Source organism: Coregonus clupeaformis, chromosome 18, assembly GCF_020615455.1.
Source record: "Coregonus clupeaformis isolate EN_2021a chromosome 18, ASM2061545v1, whole genome shotgun sequence".
Lineage (NCBI taxonomy): Eukaryota > Metazoa > Chordata > Actinopteri > Salmoniformes > Salmonidae > Coregonus > Coregonus clupeaformis.
Window position 1 is genome coordinate 37,675,026 of NC_059209.1, and position 21,702 is coordinate 37,696,727.

The 21,702-nt window shown below is 42.6% G+C and overlaps 1 protein-coding gene across 4 annotated transcripts in view; it reads right to left on the bottom strand.

Annotated features, from left to right (window-relative positions):
• The window catches only part of LOC121555774 (NIPA-like protein 2), a 52,878-nt gene that overhangs the window by 18,413 nt on the left and 12,763 nt on the right, over window positions 1–21,702 (bottom strand). For 3 of the 4 annotated variants that reach the window (XM_041869611.2, XM_045227019.1, XM_041869612.2), the window contains exons 2-7: window positions 8,837–8,905; window positions 8,446–8,617; window positions 7,106–7,165; window positions 6,538–6,659; window positions 3,078–3,174; window positions 1,235–1,370 (exon numbers count right to left, since the gene is read on the bottom strand). In XM_041869611.2, the coding sequence (XP_041725545.2) occupies window positions 1,235–1,370; window positions 3,078–3,174; window positions 6,538–6,659; window positions 7,106–7,165; window positions 8,446–8,617; window positions 8,837–8,905 (656 nt within the window). The remainder of the gene's footprint in view (window positions 1–1,234; window positions 1,371–3,077; window positions 3,175–6,537; window positions 6,660–7,105; window positions 7,166–8,445; window positions 8,618–8,836; window positions 8,906–21,702) is intronic. The other variant, XM_045227020.1, reaches the window with a different exon arrangement.

Sequence of the window (21,702 nt, forward strand, 5' to 3'; positions counted from 1 at the left end):
ATGATCATGAGAACGGTGAGGAATCAGCCCAGAACTACACGGGAGGATCTTGTCAATGATCTCAAGGCAGCTGGGACCATAGTCACCAAGAAAACAATTGGTAACACACTACGCCGTGAAGGACTGAAATCCTGCAGCGCCCGCAAGGTCCCCCTGCTCAAGAAAGCACATATACAGGGCCATCTGAAGTTTGCCAATGAACATCAATGATTCAGAGGAGAACTGGGTTAAAGTGTTGTGGTCAGATGAGACCAAAATGGAGCTCTTTGGCATCAACTAAATTCGCCGTGTTTGGAGGAGGAGGAATGCTGCCTATGATCCCAAGAACACCATCCCCACCATCAAACATGGAGGTGGAAACATTATGCTTTGGGGGTGTTTTTCTGCTAAGGGGACAGGACAACTTCACCGCATCAAAGGGACGATGGATGGGGCCATGTACCGTCAAATCTTGGGTGAGAACCTCCTACCCTCAGCCAGGGCATTGAAAATGGGTTGTGGATGGGTATTCCAGCATGACAATGTCCCAAAACACACGGTCAAGGCAACAAAGGAGTGGCTCAAGAAGAAGCACATTACGGTCCTGGAGTGGCCTAGCCAGTCTCCAGACCTTAATCCCATAGAAAATCTGTGGAGGGAGCTTAAGGTTTGAGTTGCCAAACGTCAGCCTCGAAACCTTAATGACTTGGAGAAGATCTGCAAAGAGGAGTGGAACAAAATCCCTCCTGAGATGTGTGCAAACCTGGTGGCCAACTACAAGAAACGTCTGACCTCTGTGATTGCCAACAAGGGTTTTGCCACCAAGTACTAAGTCATGTTTTGCAGAGGGGTCAAATACTTATTTCCCTCATTAAAATGCAAATCAATTTATAACATTTTTCACATGCATTTTTCTGGATTTTTTTGTTGTTATTCTGTCTCTCACTGTTCAAATAAACCTACCATTAAAATTATAGACTGATCATGTCTTTGTCAGTGGGCAAACGTACAAAATCAGCAGGGGATCAAATGCTTTTATCCCTCACTGTACATCCCATCACACAGTGGATTCATCCATCATAATACTGGCGATACATCCCATAATACTGGCGATACATCCCATCACAGTTCTGCCCTGTCAAGGTCACAATGTCCAATAAACGTTTACACTTCACATTTTCTTCAATACTCTTTAGAAATGGGTAAATGCAAATTAAATCTGCTGTCAGGGGAAGCGGAGAAACATTGGACTTACTTTATCTGGAACGCACAGGAGGCCACCATAACCACTACCATGACGTAGAAGATGGGGTAGGTGAGCTGGAGAGGTCCGTTTATAGACTCAGTGATCATCCCAGACACAGCTTTCACTGAGATCACCGTCAGGGAGGCTAAAACAACAGAGACGACTTTACAAACATACTAACTACAGTGGGGAAAAAAAGTATTTAGTCAGCCACCAATTGTGCAAGTTCTCCCACTTAAAAAGATGAGAGAGGCCTGTAATGTTCATCATAGGTACACGTCAACTATGACAGACAAATTGAGGAAAAAAAATCCAGAAAATCACATTGTAGGATTTTGTATTAATTTATTTGCAAATTATGGTGGAAAATAAGTATTTGGTCACCTACAAACAAGCAAGAATTCTGGCTCTCACAGACCTGTAACTTCTTCTTTAAGAGGCTCCTCTGTCCTCCACTCGTTACCTGTATTAATGGCACCTGTTTGAACTTGTTATCAGTATAAAAGACACCTGTCCACAACCTCAAACAGTCACACTCCAAACTCCACTATGGCCAAGACCAAAGAGCTGTCAAAGGACACCAGAAACAAAATTGTAGACCTGCACCAGGCTGGGAAAACTGAATCTGCAATAGGTAAGCAGCTTGGTTTGAAGAAATCAACTGTGGGAGCAATTATTAGGAAATGGAAGACATACAAGACCACTGATAATCTCCCTCGATCTGGGGCTCCACGCAAGATCTCACCCCGTGGGGTCAAAATGATCACAAGAACGGTGAGCAAAAATCCCAGAACCACACGGGGGGACCTAGTGAATGACCTGCAGAGAGCTGGGACCAAAGTAACAAAGCCTACCATCAGTAACACACTACGCCGCCAGGGACTCAAATCCTGCAGTGCCAGACGTGTCCCCCTGCTTAAGCCAGTACATGTCCAGGCCCGTCTGAAGTTTGCTAGAGTGCATTTGGATGATCCAGAAGAGGATTGGGAGAATGTCATATGTCATATGGTCAGATGAAACCAAAATAGAACTTCTTTGAGGACAAAGAATGCTGAGTTGCATCCAAAGAACACCATACCTACTGTGAAGCATGGGGGTGGAAACATCATGCTTTGGGGCTGTTTTTCTGCAAAGGGACCAGGACGACTGATCCGTGTAAAGGAAAGAATGAATGGGGCCATGTATCGTGTGATTTTGAGTGAAAACCTCCTTCCATCAGCAAGGGCATTGAAGATGAAACGTGGCTGGGTCTTTCAGCATGACAATGATCCCAAACACACCGCCCGGGCAACGAAGGAGTGGCTTCGCAAGAAGCATTTCAAGGTCCTGGAGTGGCCTAGCCAGTCTCCAGATCTCAACCCCATAGAAAATCTTTGGAGGGAGTTGAAAGTCCGTGTTGCCCAGCGACAGCCCCAAAACATCACTGCTCTAGAGGAGATCTGCATGGAGGAATGGGCCAAAATACCAGCAACAGTGTGTGAAAACCTTGTGAAGACTTACAGAAAACGTTTGACCTGTGTCATTGCCAACAAAGGGTATATAACAAAGTATTGAGAAACTTTTGTTATTGACCAAATACTTATTTTCCACCATAATTTGCAAATAAATTCATAAAAAATCCTACAATGTGATTTTCTGGATTTTTTTTCCTCATTTTGTCTGTCATAGTTGATGTGTACCTATGATGAAAATTACAGGCCTCTCTCATCTTTTTAAGTGGGAGAACATGCACAATTGGTGGCTGACTAAATACTTTTTTCCCCCACTGTATTTCCTGGAGTCCCATTCTGAAAAGTGATAACCAAACCCACCCCTGATCCCCCATAAAGTCTGTCCCTGTCAGAGTTCTTACCCAGCAGCGACACCAGCAGCATCACTATGGTTATATGCTTGATATTCCTCCTCTTGTACAGATAGAGCAGGATAGAAAACACTATGACCTCTAGAGACTGGAGAGAGGAGAGAGGGGGAGGGGGAGAGGAGAGAGGGAGGGGGAGAGGAGAGAGGGAGGGGGGAGAGGAGAGAGAGGGAGAGGAGAGAGGGAGGGGGAGAGGAGAGAGGGAGGGGGGAGAGGAGAGAGAGAGGGGAGAGAGAGAGAGATAGGGAGGGGGGGAGAGAGAGAGAGAGATAGGGAGGGGGAGAGGGAGATAGGGAGGGGGAGAGGAGAGGGAGGGGGAGAGGAGAGGGAGGGAGAGAGATAGGGAGGGGGAGAGGAGAGATAGGGAGGGGGAGAGGAGAGGGAGGGAGAGAGATAGGGAGGGGGGAGAGGAGAGATAGGGAGGGGGGAGAGGAGAGAGAGAGAGAGAGAGAGAGAGAGAGAGAGAGAGAGAGAGAGAGAGAGAGAGAGAGAGAGAGAGAGAGAGAGAGAGAGAGAGAGAGAGAGAGAGAGAGAGAGAGAGAGAGAGAGAGAGAGAGAGAGAGAGAGAGAGAGAGAGAGAGAGAGAGGTGATACAAAACCGACAAAACATTAATAATACTGAAAGGATTTCCATAAACAGTCCCTCTCAAAGTGTCTCACAGTCAAAGTGATAATCTCTCTCTCCAGACCGGATCCATTCATTTTACAACACTGATGTCTACCCCATCTGTTCAAGTAAAGAGCTCTGCCAAACACACACGGGGGACTCAGCCAGCAGCATGGATATCTGATCATAGTAACAGAGTACTCAGCCAGCAGCATGGATATCTGATCATAGTAACAGAGTACTCAGCCAGCAGCATGGATATCTGATCATAGTAACAGAGTACTCAGCCAGCATCATGGATGTCTGATCATAGTAACAGAGTACTCAGCCAGCATCATGGATGTCTGATCATAGTAGCAGAGTACTCAGCCAGCATCATGGATGTCTGATCATAGTAACAGAGTACTCAGCCAGCATCATGGATATCTGATCATAGTAGAGTACTCAGCCAGCATCATGGATATCTGATCATAGTAACAGAGTACTCAGCCATCAGCATGGATGTCTGATCATAGTAACAGAGTACTCAGCCAGCATCATGGATGTCTGATCATAGTAACAGAGTACTCAGCCAGCATCATGGATGTCTGATCATAGTAACAGAGTACTCAGCCAGCATCATGGATGTCTGATCATAGTAACAGAGTACTCAGCCAGCATCATGGATATCTGATCATAGTAACAGAGTACTCAGCCAGCATCATGGATATCTGATCATAGTAACAGAGTACTCAGCCAGCATCATGGATATCTGATCATAGCAACAGAGTACTGTTACAGCAAAGCTGTCGTCAAGGCAAAGGGTGGCTATTTGAAGAATCTCAAATATTAAATATATTTTCATTTGTTTAACACTTTTTTGGTTACTACATGATTCCATATGTGTTATTTCATAGTTTTGATGTCTTCACTACTTTTCTACAATGTAGAAAATAGTAAAAATAAAGAAAAACCCTGGAATGAGCAGGTGTGTCCAAACTTTTGACTGGTACTGTATATGTACATATATATTGTAGTTTTAGCAGCGGTTTGAAGAGTACATTTAAAATATGTGGTATTAGTAGGGGTGAGAAGAGTACATATACAGTGCATTCAGAAAGTATTCAGTACTTTGTTGAAGCACCTTTGGCAGCGATTACAGCCTCGAGTCTTCTTGGGTATGACGCTACAAGCTTGGCACACCTGTATTTGGGGAGTTTCTCCCATTCTTCTCTGCAGATCCTCTCAAGCTCTGTCAGGTTGGATGGGGAGCGTCGCTGCACAGCTATTTTCGGGTCTCTCCAGAGATGTTCAATCGGGTTCAAGTCCGGGCTCTGGCTGGGCCACTCAAGGACATTCAGAGACTTGTCCCAAAGCCACTCCAGTGTTGTCTTGGCTGTGTGCTTAGGGTCATTGTCCTGTTGGAAGGTGAACCTTCGCCCCAGTCTGAGGTCCTGAGCGCACTGGAGAAGGTTTTCGTCAAGGATCTCTCTGTACTTTGCTCCTTTCATCTTTCCCTCGATCCTGACTAGTCTCCCAGTCCCTGCCGCTGAAAAACATCCCCACAGCATGATGCTGCCACCACCATGCATCACTGTAGGGATGGTACCAGGTTTTCTCCAGACATGACGCTTGGCATTCAGGCTAAAGAGTTCCATCTTGGTTTCATCAGACCAGAGAATCCTGTTTCTCATGGTCTGAGTCCTTTAGGTGCCTTTTGGCAAACTCCAAGCGGGCTGTCATGTGCCTTTTACTGAGGAGTGGCTTCCGTCTGGCCACTCTACCATAAAGGCCTGATTGGTGGAGTGCTGCAGAGATGGTTGTCTTTCTGGAAGGTTCTCCCATCTCCACAGAGGAACTCTGGAGCTCTGTCGGAGTGACCATCGGGTTGTTGGTCACCTCCCTGACCAAGGTCCTTCTCCCCCGATTGCTCAGTTTGGCCGGGTGGCCAGCTCTAGGAAGAGTCTTGGTGGTTCCAAACTTCTTCCATTTAAGAATGATGGAGGCCACTGTGTTCTTGGGGACCTTCAATGCTGCAGACTTTTCTGTACCCTTCCCCAGATCTTTGCCTCGACACAATCCTGTCTCGGAGCTCTACGGACAATTCCTTCGACCTCATGGCTTGGTTTTTGCTCTGACATGCACTGTCAACTGTGGGACCTTATATAGACAGGTGTGTGCCTTTCCAAATCATGTGCAATCAATTGAATTTACCACAGGTGGACTCCAACCAAGATGTAGAAACATCTCAAGGATGATCAATGGAAACAGGATGCACCTGAGCTCAATTTCGAGTCTCATTGCAAAGGGTCTGAATACATATGTAAATAAGGTATTTATGTTTTTTTATTTTTAATACATTTGCTACAATTTCTAAAAACCTGGTTTGAGGAGTACATACCAGGTGTGGGTTAGAGTACATACCAGGTGTGGGTTATGGTTTGAGTACATACCAGGTGTGGGTTTGAGTACATACCAGGTGTGGGTTTGAGTACATACCAGGTGTGGGTTTGAGTACATACAAGGTGTGGGTTAGAGTACATACCAGGTGTGGGTTTGAGTACATACCAGGTGTGGGTTAGAGTACATACCAGGTGTGGGTTATGGTTTGAGTACATACCAGGTGTGGGTTTGAGTACATACCAGGTGTGGGTTTGAGTACATACCAGGTGTGGGTTAGAGTACATACCAGGTGTGGGTTTGAGTACATACCAGGTGTGGGTTATGGTTTGAGTACATACCAGGTGTGGGTTTGAGTACATACCAGGTGTGGGTTTGAGTACATACCAGGTGTGGGTTAGAGTACATACCAGGTGTGGGTTTGAGTACATACCAGGTGTGGGTTAGGGTTATGGTTAGAGTACGTACCAGGTAAATCAGGAAGTGCCAGCTGACGGCGTATCTTTGGACCAGGTGAGCAGTGATGTGGGTGGAGGTGTGGGGGGCAAAGGTGACCAGGAGATAGGTCCCCATCACTGCTAGTGCACCACCTGTAGGTTAGGAAGAGAATCACAGGAGGATTGGACCATGCTATTCACCTGAGGATTATATGGCACAGTGGAACTGATCTGTTTAATCAGTACTAAGCTTCATCATATGACAGCGTAGGATCTGTTTAATCAGTATTAAGCTTCAGAGTTAATGTTTGCTCTCCATCTCTGACTAACCACACTAATAGAAGTAATATTTACATAGAGTCACTAGCCAGCTCCTCTCTCCTCCACCACGTCAACCAGACATAATGTTTTGTAACTCATACCTAAATCAGAACACTCATCTTTATCAATATCACAATGATTATGTCCTGAGGGGTTTGATTAGGGCAATGAGTGTGTGTGTGTGTGTGTGTGTGTGTGTGTGTGTGTGTGTGTGTGTGTGTGTGTGTGTGTGTGTGTGTGTGTGTGTGTGTGTGTGTGTGGTGTGTGTATAAACTTACCAACAATATCAGAGGCTCGTAGTGTCTCTTTAAGGAACACCACAGAGATGACTGCACTGGCTGAAAAAAAGAGAGAAAGACAGACATTTTAAGATCTCCCATTTTCTTTACATAATGTAATGTATGACGTCTACCGTCATAGATTCAGTCACCTGAATACTATGTGACCTACAGTGCATCATACGTGGTTTACAAACCTACAGTCTCACCTGCACATCGCAGTAACACTGTCACTCAGTCATTCTACCTCCCAGGAACTCAAAAGGAAGGTCAAAGAAGCTGAACCCCAATGGTCTCAAAAGCCACCATACAATCTGATCTATAGACTGACATTGATACGAGATTTGAGACACATAATAACAACACATTAATGTGAAGTTTGTCACACAATGAAACCTCCTAACTTGTTTCTTTCCTTCAAATCTCCTCTAAAATGGATGTATTGATCGAATAGACTGTTAATCTTCCAACAGTTCACTCAAGTCAAATCGTATTTGCAACTTTTGGTTAAAAATAAGGCCTAGATTATTTAGCCCATATCCTGCAGCCCTACATGGCAGTGTGGAAATTATCTCAAAATGAGGAAATGCAGAAATTGATGAAAATGCTGAAAATTATTTTGGGTTAAAGTTGAATTGAACAGTATAAAACAATCAGAACGGAGAGAGACCCGTTGACATCACTTAGAAGGTATGTGTTGCCACCCTAGGGTCACGACCTACTCATAAAGCACATTTAGAACTTGTATTATTCAAAAACATAAAATACCATCAAAAAAGTACAACAATACAGTGATATGATATTTTGGCCATAATGCCCTAGCCTGCTCCCAGGTCCTATGGCCAAATGCCTGACAATGACCTTAAGAGTTGGCAAGACAGCACAAACAGATCTGGGACCAGGCTAGGACAAAGAGAGGACTGCACCCGAAGGTGAATATTTAACCTGCCATTAGAATGTTTACACTGAACAGGTGACAGCTGCACCTGCCGGGTAGAGAATGGCTTCACAGGGATTGGTTGGTTACAGAACCAGCAAGCCATCTGATTGGCTAAATGGGGATGTGTCACCTGGAGGTATATTAGGACGGCTTTCTAGACGCTGCAACATGATCTGAGGTCAGTTTGGTGTTTTTCCCCCCTGAGGGTTATGGTCAGGATTGGGGAGGGCAAGCTAATCCTAAACCTGTGCTTATACAGGTAAATTCTACCAGGAAAGCAGCAATATAAGAGGAGTTTCATATTGATGCTTAATGCAAGAAATGATATAAAATTGTACAGAAAATCTACATAAATTAATAATAATAATAAAGAAATGTCTAAAAAGGGGTTGTGTCTTACCTATGACTGAAACACAGCCCAGTGGCGCGATGAGGGTGGCTGGAGCGAAGCCGTAGGCTGCAAAGTTCCCCAGCTCCCCGACCCCCATGAGAACCACACCGCCCCACCATAGCACTGACGTGTAGTAGGGCTTGGAGCCGCCGAACTGGGACTGCCGCATGTGGGCATATTTCTGACAGAGAGAGGAGAGGGTAGAGAGTCAAGGGCAGCAGTTCATTGACATGTTAAGAGGAGAATGGAAAATACAATAATAATACAGTAACTACCATAACATCAAGGAACTATTGATTCCATTCTGGTAAATGAGCATTATGGATGACGTGACATCAGTAAACGATTATATTGTTTCTCATAGTACTGTACACGCCCTCATAAACAAACACCCCCCTACCTGTATATTCAGAGAAATGCTGATGAGAAAGTTCCCACATATTGAAATGATGATTCCCAGGAGATACGTCTGCAAAACAAAAACAGTAAAACAGAACAACATAACTAAACCTCTGTGAATAACATCATCCCACAGAGAACACTAGACTAGTAACATCATCCCATAGAGAACACTAGACTAGCAACATCATCCCACAGAGAACACTAGACTAGCAACATCATCCCACAGAGAACACTAGACTACTAACATCATCCCACAGAGAACACTAGACATGCAACATCATCCCATAGAGAACACTAGACTAGCAACATCATCCCACAGAGAACACTAGACTAGCAACATCATCCCACAGAGAACACTAGACTAGCAACATCATCCCACAGAGAAAACTAGACTAGCAACATCATCCCATAGAGAACAACACTAGACTAGTAACATCATCCCATAGAGAACACTAGACTAGTAACATCATCCCACAGAGAACACTAGACTAGCAACATCATCCCACAGAGAACACTAGACTAGTAACACCATCCCACAGAGAACACTAGACTAGCAACATCATTCCACAGAGAACACTAGACTAGTAACATCATCCCACAGAGAACACTAGACTAGCAACATCATCCCACAGAGAACACTAGACTAGCAACATCATCCCACAGAGAACACTAGACTAGCAACATCATCCCATAGAGAACAACACTAGACTAGTAACATCATCCCATAGAGAACACTAGACTAGTAACATCATCCCATAGAGATCACTAGACTAGTAACATCATCCCACAGAGAACACTAGACTAGTAACATCATCCCATAGAGAACACTAGACTAGTAACATCATCCCATAGAGAACAACACTATACTAGTAACATCATCCCATACAGAACAACACTAGACTAGTAACATCATCCCACAGAGAACACTAGACTAGCAACATCATCCCATAGAGAACACTAGACTAGTAACATCATCCCATAGAGAACAACACTAGACTAGTAACATCATCTCACAGAGAACACTAGACTAGTAACATCATCCCATAGAGAACACTAGACTAGTAACATCATCCCACAGAGAACACTAGACTAGTAACATCATCCCACAGAGAACACTAGACTAGTAACATCATCCCATAGAGAACAACACTAGACTAGTAACATCATCCCATAGAGAACACTAGACTAGTAACATCATCCCATAGAGAGCATCACTAGACTAGTAACATCATCCCACAGAGAACACTAGACTAGTAACATCATCCCATAGAGAACATCACTAGACTAGCAACATCATCCCACAGAGAACACTAGACTAGCAACATCATCCCATAGAGAACAACACTAGACTAGTAACATCATCCCACAGAGAACACTAGACTAGTAACATCATCCCATAGAGAACACTAGACTAGTAACATCATCCCATAGAGAACACTAGACTAGTAACATCATCCCACAGAGAACACTAAACTAGTAACATCATCCCATAGAGAACACTAGACTAGCAACATCATCCCATAGAGAACACTAGACTAGCAACATCATCCCACAGAGAACAAAACTAGACTAGCAACATCATCCCATAGAGAACACTAGACTAGTAACATCATCCCATAGAGAACACTAGACTAGTAACATCATCCCACAGAGAACACTAGACTAGTAACATCATCCCACAGAGAACACTAGACTAGTAACATCATCCCACAGAGAACACTAGACTAGTAACATCATCCCATAGAGAACAACACTAGACTAGCAACATCATCCCATAGAGAACAACACTAGACTAGTAACATCATCCCACAGAGAACACTAGACTAGTAACATCATCCCATAGAGAACACTAGACTAGCAACATCATCCCACAGAGAACACTAGACTAGTAACATCATCCCACAGAGAACACTAGACTAGTAACATCATCCCACAGAGAACACTAGACTAGTAACATCATCCCATAGAGAACACTAGACTAGTAACATCATCCCATAGAGAACACTAGACTAGTAACATCATCCCACAGAGATCACTAGACTAGTAACATCATCCCATAGAGAACACTAGACTAGTAACATCATCCCACAGAGAACACTAGACTAGAAACATCACCCCATAGAGAACACTAGACTAGCAACATCATCCCATAGAGAACAACACTAGACTAGTAACATCATCCCACAGAGAACACTAGACTAGTAACATCATCCCACAGAGAACACTAGACTAGTAACATCATCCCACAGAGAACACTAGACTAGCAACATCATCCCACAGAGAACACTAGACTAGTAACATCATCACACAGAGAACACTAGACTAGCAACATCATCCCACAGAGAACACTAGACTAGCAACATCATCCCACAGAGAACACTAGACTAGCAACATCATCCCATAGAGAACAACACTAGACTAGTAACATCATCCCATAGAGAACACTAGACTAGTAACATCATCCCATAGAGAACAACACTAGACTAGTAACATCATCCCATAGAGAACACTAGACTAGTAACATCATCCCATAGAGAACAACACTAGACTAGTAACATCATCCCACAGAGAACACTAGACTAGTAACATCATCCCACAGAGAACACTAGACTAGTAACATCATCCCATAGAGAACAACACTAGACTAGTAACATCATCCCACAGAGAACACTAGACTAGTAACATCATCCCACAGAGAACACTAGACTAGCAACATCATCCCATAGAGAACACTAGACTAGTAACATCATCCCACAGAGAACACTAGACTAGTAACATCATCCCACAGAGAACACTAGACTAGTAACATCATCCCATAGAGAACAACACTAGACTAGCAACATCATCCCATAGAGAACAACACTAGACTAGTAACATCATCCCACAGAGAACACTAGACTAGTAACATCATCCCATAGAGAACACTAGACTAGCAACATCATCCCACAGAGAACACTAGACTAGTAACATCATCCCACAGAGAACACTAGACTAGTAACATCATCCCACAGAGAACACTAGACTAGTAACATCATCCCATAGAGAACACTAGACTAGCAACATCATCCCATAGAGAACACTAGACTAGCAACATCATCCCATAGAGAACACTAGACTAGCAACAGCATCCCATAGAGAACAACACTAGACTAGTAACATCATCCCATAGAGAACACTAGACTAGTAACATCATCCCATTGAGAACACTAGACTAGTAACATCATCCCATAGAGAACACTAGACTAGTAACATCATCCCACAGAGAACACTAGACTAGTAACATCATCCCATAGAGAACACTAGACTAGCAACATCATCCCATAGAGAACACTAGACTAGTAACATCATCCCATAGAGAACAACACTAGACTAGTAACATCATCCCACAGAGAACACTAGACTAGTAACATCATCCCACAGAGAACACTAGACTAGTAACATCATCCCACAGAGATCACTAGACTAGTAACATCATCCCATAGAGAACACTAGACTAGTAACATCATCCCACAGAGAACACTAGACTAGAATCATCACCCCATAGAGAACACTAGACTAGCAACATCATCCCATAGAGAACAACACTAGACTAGTAACATCATCCCACAGAGAACACTAGACTAGTAACATCATCCCACAGAGAACACTAGACTAGTAACATCATCCCACAGAGAACACTAGACTAGTAACATCATCCCATAGAGAACAACACTAGACTAGCAACATCATCCCATAGAGAACACTAGACTAGCAACAGCATCCCATAGAGAACAACACTAGACTAGTAACATCATCCCACAGAGAACACTAGACTAGTAACATCATCCCATAGAGAAAACTAGACTAGCAACATCATCCCACAGAGAACACTAGACTAGTAACATCATCCCACAGAGAACACTAGACTAGTAACATCATCCCACAGAGAACACTAGACTAGCAACATCATCCCATAGAGAACACTAGACTAGCAACAGCATCCCATAGAGAACAACACTAGACTAGTAACATCATCCCACAGAGAACACTAGACTAGTAACATCATCCCATAGAGAACACTAGACTAGCAACATCATCCCACAGAGAACACTAGACTAGTAACATCATCCCACAGAGAACACTAGACTAGTAACATCATCCCACAGAGAACACTAGACTAGAAACATCACCCCATAGAGAACACTAGACTAGCAACATCATCCCATAGAGAACAAAACTAGACTAGCAACATCATCCCATAGAGAACACTAGACTAGCAACAGCATCCCATAGAGAACAACACTAGACTAGTAACATCATCCCATAGAGAACACTAGACTAGTAACATCATCCCATTGAGAACACTAGACTAGTAACATCATCCCATAGAGAACACTAGACTAGTAACATCATCCCACAGAGAACACTAGACTAGTAACATCATCCCATAGAGAACACTAGACTAGCAACATCATCCCATAGAGAACACTAGACTAGTAACATCATCCCATAGAGAACAACACTAGACTAGTAACATCATCCCACAGAGAACACTAGACTAGTAACATCATCCCACAGAGAACACTAGACTAGCAACATCATCCCACAGAGAACACTAGACTAGTAACATCATCCCACAGAGAACACTAGACTAGCAACATCATCCCACAGAGAACACTAGACTAGCAACATCATCCCACAGAGAACACTAGACTAGCAACATCATCCCATAGAGAACAACACTAGACTAGTAACATCATCCCATAGAGAACACTAGACTAGTAACATCATCCCATAGAGAACAACACTAGACTAGTAACATCATCCCATAGAGAACACTAGACTAGTAACATCATCCCATAGAGAGCATCACTAGACTAGCAACATCATCCCACAGAGAACAATAGACTAGTAACATCATCCCATAGAGAGCATCACTAGACTAGCAACATCATCCCACAGAGAACACTAGACTAGCAACATCATCCCATAGAGAACAACACTAGACTAGTAACATCATCCCACAGAGAACACTAGACTAGTAACATCATCCCATAGAGAACACTAGACTAGTAACATCATCCCATAGAGAACACTAGACTAGTAACATCATCCCACAGAGAACACTAGACTAGTAACATCATCCCATAGAGAACACTAGACTAGCAACATCATCCCATAGAGAACACTAGACTAGCAACATCATCCCATAGAGAACACTAGACTAGCAACAGCATCCCATAGAGAACAACACTAGACTAGTAACATCATCCCATAGAGAACACTAGACTAGTAACATCATCCCATTGAGAACACTAGACTAGTAACATCATCCCATAGAGAACACTAGACTAGTAACATCATCCCACAGAGAACACTAGACTAGTAACATCATCCCATAGAGAACACTAGACTAGCAACATCATCCCATAGAGAACACTAGACTAGTAACATCATCCCATAGAGAACAACACTAGACTAGTAACATCATCCCATTGAGAACACTAGACTAGTAACATCATCCCATAGAGAACACTAGACTAGTAACATCATCCCACAGAGAACACTAGACTAGTAACATCATCCCATAGAGAACACTAGACTAGCAACATCATCCCATAGAGAACACTAGACTAGTAACATCATCCCACAGAGAACACTAGACTAGTAACATCATCCCATAGAGAACACTAGACTAGTAACATCATCCCATTGAGAACACTAGACTAGTAACATCATCCCATAGAGAACACTAGACTAGTAACATCATCCCATAGAGAACACTAGACTAGCAACATCATCCCATAGAGAACACTAGACTAGTAACATCATCCCATAGAGAACACTAGACTAGTAACATCATCCCATAGAGAACACTAGACTAGTAACATCATCCCATTGAGAACACTAGACTAGTAACATCATCCCATAGAGAACACTAGACTAGTAACATCATCCCACAGAGAACACTAGACTAGTAACATCATCCCATAGAGAACACTAGACTAGCAACATCATCCCATAGAGAACACTAGACTAGTAACATCATCCCACAGAGAACACTAGACTAGTAACATCATCCCATAGAGAACACTAGACTAGTAACATCATCCCATAGAGAACACTAGACTAGCAACATCATCCCACAGAGAACACTAGACTAGAAACATCACCCCATAGAGAACACTAGACTAGTAACATCATCCCACAGAGAACACTAGACTAGTAACATCATCCCATAGAGAACACTAGACTAGTAACATCATCCCATAGAGAACACTAGACTAGTAACATCATCCCACAGAGAACACTAGACTAGTAACATCATCCCATAGAGAACACTAGACTAGCAACATCATCCCACAGAGAACACTAGACTAGAAACATCACCCCATAGAGAACACTAGACTAGTAACATCATCCCACAGAGAACACTAGACTAGCAACATCATCCCACAGAGAACACTAGACTAGCAACATCATCCCACAGAGAACACTAGACTAGCAACATCATCCCATAGAGAACAACACTAGACTAGTAACATCATCCCATAGAGAACACTAGACTAGTAACATCATCCCATAGAGAACACTAGACTAGCAACATCATCCCATAGAGAACAAAACTAGACTAGCAACATCATCCCATAGAGAACACTAGACTAGCAACAGCATCCCATAGAGAACAACACTAGACTAGTAACATCATCCCATAGAGAACACTAGACTAGTAACATCATCCCATTGAGAACACTAGACTAGTAACATCATCCCATAGAGAACACTAGACTAGTAACATCATCCCACAGAGAACACTAGACTAGTAACATCATCCCATAGAGAACACTAGACTAGCAACATCATCCCATAGAGAACACTAGACTAGTAACATCATCCCATAGAGAACAACACTAGACTAGTAACATCATCCCACAGAGAACACTAGACTAGTAACATCATCCCACAGAGAACACTAGACTAGCAACATCATCCCACAGAGAACACTAGACTAGTAACATCATCCCACAGAGAACACTAGACTAGCAACATCATCCCACAGAGAACACTAGAATAGCAACATCATCCCACAGAGAACACTAGACTAGCAACATCATCCCATAGAGAACAACACTAGACTAGTAACATCATCCCATAGAGAACACTAGACTAGTAACATCATCCCATAGAGAACAACACTAGACTAGTAACATCATCCCATAGAGAACACTAGACTAGTAACATCATCACATAGAGAGCATCACTAGACTAGCAACATCATCCCACAGAGAACAATAGACTAGTAACATCATCCCATAGAGAGCATCACTAGACTAGCAACATCATCCCACAGAGAACACTAGACTAGCAACATCATCCCATAGAGAACAACACTAGACTAGTAACATCATCCCACAGAGAACACTAGACTAGTAACATCATCCCATAGAGAACACTAGACTAGTAACATCATCCCATAGAGAACACTAGACTAGTAACATCATCCCACAGAGAACACTAGACTAGTAACATCATCCCATAGAGAACACTAGACTAGCAACATCATCCCATAGAGAACACTAGACTAGCAACATCATCCCATAGAGAACACTAGACTAGCAACAGCATCCCATAGAGAACAACACTAGACTAGTAACATCATCCCATAGAGAACACTAGACTAGTAACATCATCCCATTGAGAACACTAGACTAGTAACATCATCCCATAGAGAACACTAGACTAGTAACATCATCCCACAGAGAACACTAGACTAGTAACATCATCCCATAGAGAACACTAGACTAGCAACATCATCCCATAGAGAACACTAGACTAGTAACATCATCCCATAGAGAACAACACTAGACTAGTAACATCATCCCATTGAGAACACTAGACTAGTAACATCATCCCATAGAGAACACTAGACTAGTAACATCATCCCACAGAGAACACTAGACTAGTAACATCATCCCATAGAGAACACTAGACTAGCAACATCATCCCATAGAGAACACTAGACTAGTAACATCATCCCACAGAGAACACTAGACTAGTAACATCATCCCATAGAGAACACTAGACTAGTAACATCATCCCATTGAGAACACTAGACTAGTAACATCATCCCATAGAGAACACTAGACTAGTAACATCATCCCATAGAGAACACTAGACTAGCAACATCATCCCATAGAGAACACTAGACTAGTAACATCATCCCATAGAGAACACTAGACTAGTAACATCATCCCATAGAGAACACTAGACTAGTAACATCATCCCATTGAGAACACTAGACTAGTAACATCATCCCATAGAGAACACTAGACTAGTAACATCATCCCACAGAGAACACTAGACTAGTAACATCATCCCATAGAGAACACTAGACTAGCAACATCATCCCATAGAGAACACTAGACTAGTAACATCATCCCACAGAGAACACTAGACTAGTAACATCATCCCATAGAGAACACTAGACTAGTAACATCATCCCATAGAGAACACTAGACTAGCAACATCATCCCACAGAGAACACTAGACTAGAAACATCACCCCATAGAGAACACTAGACTAGTAACATCATCCCACAGAGAACACTAGACTAGTAACATCATCCCATAGAGAACACTAGACTAGTAACATCATCCCATAGAGAACACTAGACTAGTAACATCATCCCACAGAGAACACTAGACTAGTAACATCATCCCATAGAGAACACTAGACTAGCAACATCATCCCACAGAGAACACTAGACTAGAAACATCACCCCATAGAGAACACTAGACTAGTAACATCATCCCACAGAGAACACTAGACTAGTAACATCATCCCATAGAGAACACTAGACTAGTAACATCATCCCATAGAGAACACTAGACTAGTAACATCATCCCATAGAGAACACTAGACTAGTAACATCATCCCATAGAGAACACTAGACTCCAGGGTTGTTTCCATACCCTGAGGGTCCTGGTAGAGGGGCTAGCTCCAGGGTCAGTGGTATTAACAGGTTGGACCACTCACAGCTGAGGGTCAGTGGTATTAACAGGTTGGACCACTCACAGCTGAGGGTCAGATAATAATGATAAGAGATCGTCAACCTTAGTTCCAATGGGCCAACCATACTACCAACAAAACACCTCAACACTAAATTGCTGCACAGATTCATTCTGCCTCGTGCTTTTCCCCAGATGATGATGATGATGATACTATAGCTGGTAGGGTAAATCCATTAGAATTCAATCTCTTTTTGACAGCATCCATTTTGATTTAAACAAAAACTTCTGTTACATATTTGTCTACGGTAGAAGGTCAGAAAGTAACCCACCTGTTATTTGGACCTGAATGCCAAAACATTTAGGAGGTAGAGGTGCTCAAGGTTTACCTATTTTGCATACCCCACCCTACCGTGAGACATCCATGTCTTCATCATTTGAAAAGATAAAACGGTTGAGTTTGATATAACTTAAAAAGCTTACAAACAGGGTTGTCAAGCTATTTTATAATTTCTTTAAAAAACATTATTTTTTTAGAAAAACATTATTTTAATCTTTAATGTCAATTATCTAAAAACGTGTAAACTCAGGATATTTTTTCATATTAGCTTATGGTTGTTGCTATTTTACATCAGCCAAGGTTTTTGTGGTGTAGCAGCTAAATTGCAGTGGTCTGAAGGGATACGTCCATTCCATGAATTCTATTTCTGTGATTGAAATGACGCGGGTCGGTTGGTGCTCAGTGGGTTTTGATTTGATTTATTAGGCTCCCCATTAGCCTACACCAAATGGTGACAGCTAGTCTTCCTGGGGTCCGACACATCACATCTAGAAGTTCCACATACAGTGCCTTCGGAAAGTATTCAGACCCCCTTGACTTTTTCCACGTTTTGTTACGTTACAGCCTTATTCTAAAATTGATTAAATAGTTTTTTCCCCCTCATCAATCTACACACAATACCCCATAATGACAAAGCAAAAACTGGTTTTTAGAAATGTTTGCTAATTTATTAAAAATAAAAAACTGAAATATAACTTTTACATAAGTATTCAGACCCTTTACTCAGTACTTTGTTGAAGCACCTTTGGCAGCGATTACAGCCTCAAGTCTTTTTGGGTATGACGCTACAAGCTTGGCACACCTGTATTTGGGGAGTTTCTCCCATTCTTCACTGCAGATCCTCTCAAGCTCTGTCAGGTTGGATGGGGAGCGTCGCTGCACAGCTATTTTCAGGTCTCTCCAGAGATGTTAGATCGGGTTCAAGCCACTCCTGCGTTGTCTTGGCTGTGTGCTTAGGGTCATTGTCCTTTTGGAAGGTGAACCTTCGCCCCAGTCTAAGATCCTGAGTGCTCTGGAGAAGGTTTTCATCAAGGATCTCTGTACTTTGCTCCGTTCATCTTTGCCTCGATCCTGACTAGTCTCCCAGTCCCTGCCGCTGAAAGACATCCCACAGCATGATGCTGCCACCACCATGCTTCACCGTAGGGATGGTGCCAGATTTCCTCCAGACCTGACGCTTGGCATTCAGGCCAAAGAGTTCAATCTTGGTTTCATCAGACCAGAGAATCTTGTTTGTCATGGTCTGAGAGTCTTTAGGTGCCTTTTGGCAAACTCCAAGCGGGCTGTCATGTGCCTTTTACTGAAGAGTGGCTTCCGTCTGGCCACTCTACCATAAAGGCCTAATTGGTGGAGTGCTGCAGAGATGGTTGTCCTTCTCGAAGGTTCTCCCATCTCCACAGAGAAACTCTGGAGCTCTGTCGGAGTGACCATCGGGTTCTTGGTCACCTCCCTGACCAAGGTCCTTTTCCCCCGATTGCTCAGTTAGGTCAGGCAGCCAGCTCTAGGAAGAGTCTTGGTGGTTCCAAACTTCTTCCATTGAAGAATGATGGAGGCCACTGTGTTCTTGGGGATCTTCAATGCTGCAGACATTTTTTGGTACCCTTCCCAGATCTATGCCTCAACACAATCCTGTCTCGGAGCTCTATGGACAATTCCTTCGACCTCATGGCTTGGTTTTTGCTCTGACATGCACTGTCAACTGTGGGACCTTAAATAGACAGGTGTGTGAATTTCCAAATCATGTCCAATCAATTGATTTTACCACAGGTGTACTCCAATCAAGTTGTGGAAACATCTCAAGGATGCTCAATGGAAACAGGATGCACCTGAGCAAAATTTAGTCTCATAGCAAAGGGTCTGAATGCTTATGTAAATACGTTTTAAGTTTTTAATACATTTGCTAAAATTTCTAAAAAACTGTTTTCACTTTGTCATTATGGGGTATTGTGTGTAGATTGATAAAAAATATTATAAAAAAAAAATCCATTTTAGAACAAGGCTGTAACGTAACAAAATGTGGAAAGCGTCAAGGGGTCTGAACACTTTTCGAAGGCACTGTACATGTCAGTACATACACACAACAAGTAAGTCACATGGGGGAGAGGCGTTGTGCCGTGAGGTGTTGCTTTATTTGTTTTTTGAAACCAGGTTTGCTGTTTACTTACGCTATATAAGATGGAAGGGAGTTCCATGTACTCATGTCTCTGTATAATACCGTACGTTTCCTTGAATTTGTTCTGGACCTGGGGACTGTGAAAATACCCCTGGTGGCAGGTCTGGTTGGGTAAGTGTGTGTCAGTGCTGTGTGTGTAAGTTGACTTAGCAAACAATTGGGAATTTCCAACATTAATATTTCTTATAAAAACAACAAGTGACAACAGTCTTTCCTCAACTCTTAGACAAGCGAGACTGGCATGCATATTATTAATATTAGCCCTCTGATTACAATGAAGAGCAAGACGTGCCGCTCTATTCTGGGCCAGCTGCAGCTTAACTAGGTCTTTCTTTGCAGCACTCGACCACATCACTGGACAATAATCAAGATAAGATAAAACTAGAGCCTGCAGGACTTGCTTTGTGGAGTGTGGTGTCAAAAAAGCAGACATCTCTTTATTACGGACAGACCTCTCCCCATCTTTACAACCATTTAATCTATATGTTTTGACCATGACAGTTTACAATCTAAGGTAACACCAAGTAATTTAGTATCCTCAACTTGTTCAACAGCCACACCATTCATTACCAGTAAGCTGATAGTTCTGCTGTTAGAACCAGTAAAGGCCGCATTACCACTCTTGGGTAGCGGAGTGACTTTGGCTTCCCTCCAGGCCTGAGGACAAAGACTTTCCTCTAGGCTCAGATTAAAGATATGACAGATAGGAGTGGCTATAGAGTCAGCTACCATCCTCAGAAGCTTTCCATCTAAGTTGTCGATGCCAGGAGGTTTGTCATTATTGATCGATAACAATTAATTATTTTTCAACCTCTCCCACACTAACTTTACAAAATTCGAACTTACAATGCGTTTCTTTCATTATTTTTATTTTTTTAAATGCATGAATACGATGGCTCACTGTTCGTTGTTGGCATTTCCTGCGTAAGTTTGCCCACTTTGCCATTGAAGTAATCATTAAAATAATTGGCAACATCAAATGGTTTTGTGATGAATAAGCCATCTGATTCGATGAAAGATGGAGTTGAATTAGTCTTTCTGGCCATAATTTCATTTAAAGTACTCCAAAGTATCATTGATCTTGGCTTCATAATACAGTTTCTTCTTCTTTTTGTTGAGTTTAGTCACATCATTTCTCAATTTGCAGTAAGTCAACCAGTCAGATGTGCAGCCAGACTTATTATCCACTCCTTTTGCCCCGTCTCTTTCAACCATACAGTTTTTCAATTCCTCATCAATCCACGGAGCCTTAACAGCTCTAACAATCAGTTTCTTAACAGGTGCATGTTGATCAATAATTGGAAGAAGCAATTTCATAAATTCATCAAGTGCAGCGTCTGGATGCTCCTTATTAATCACATCAG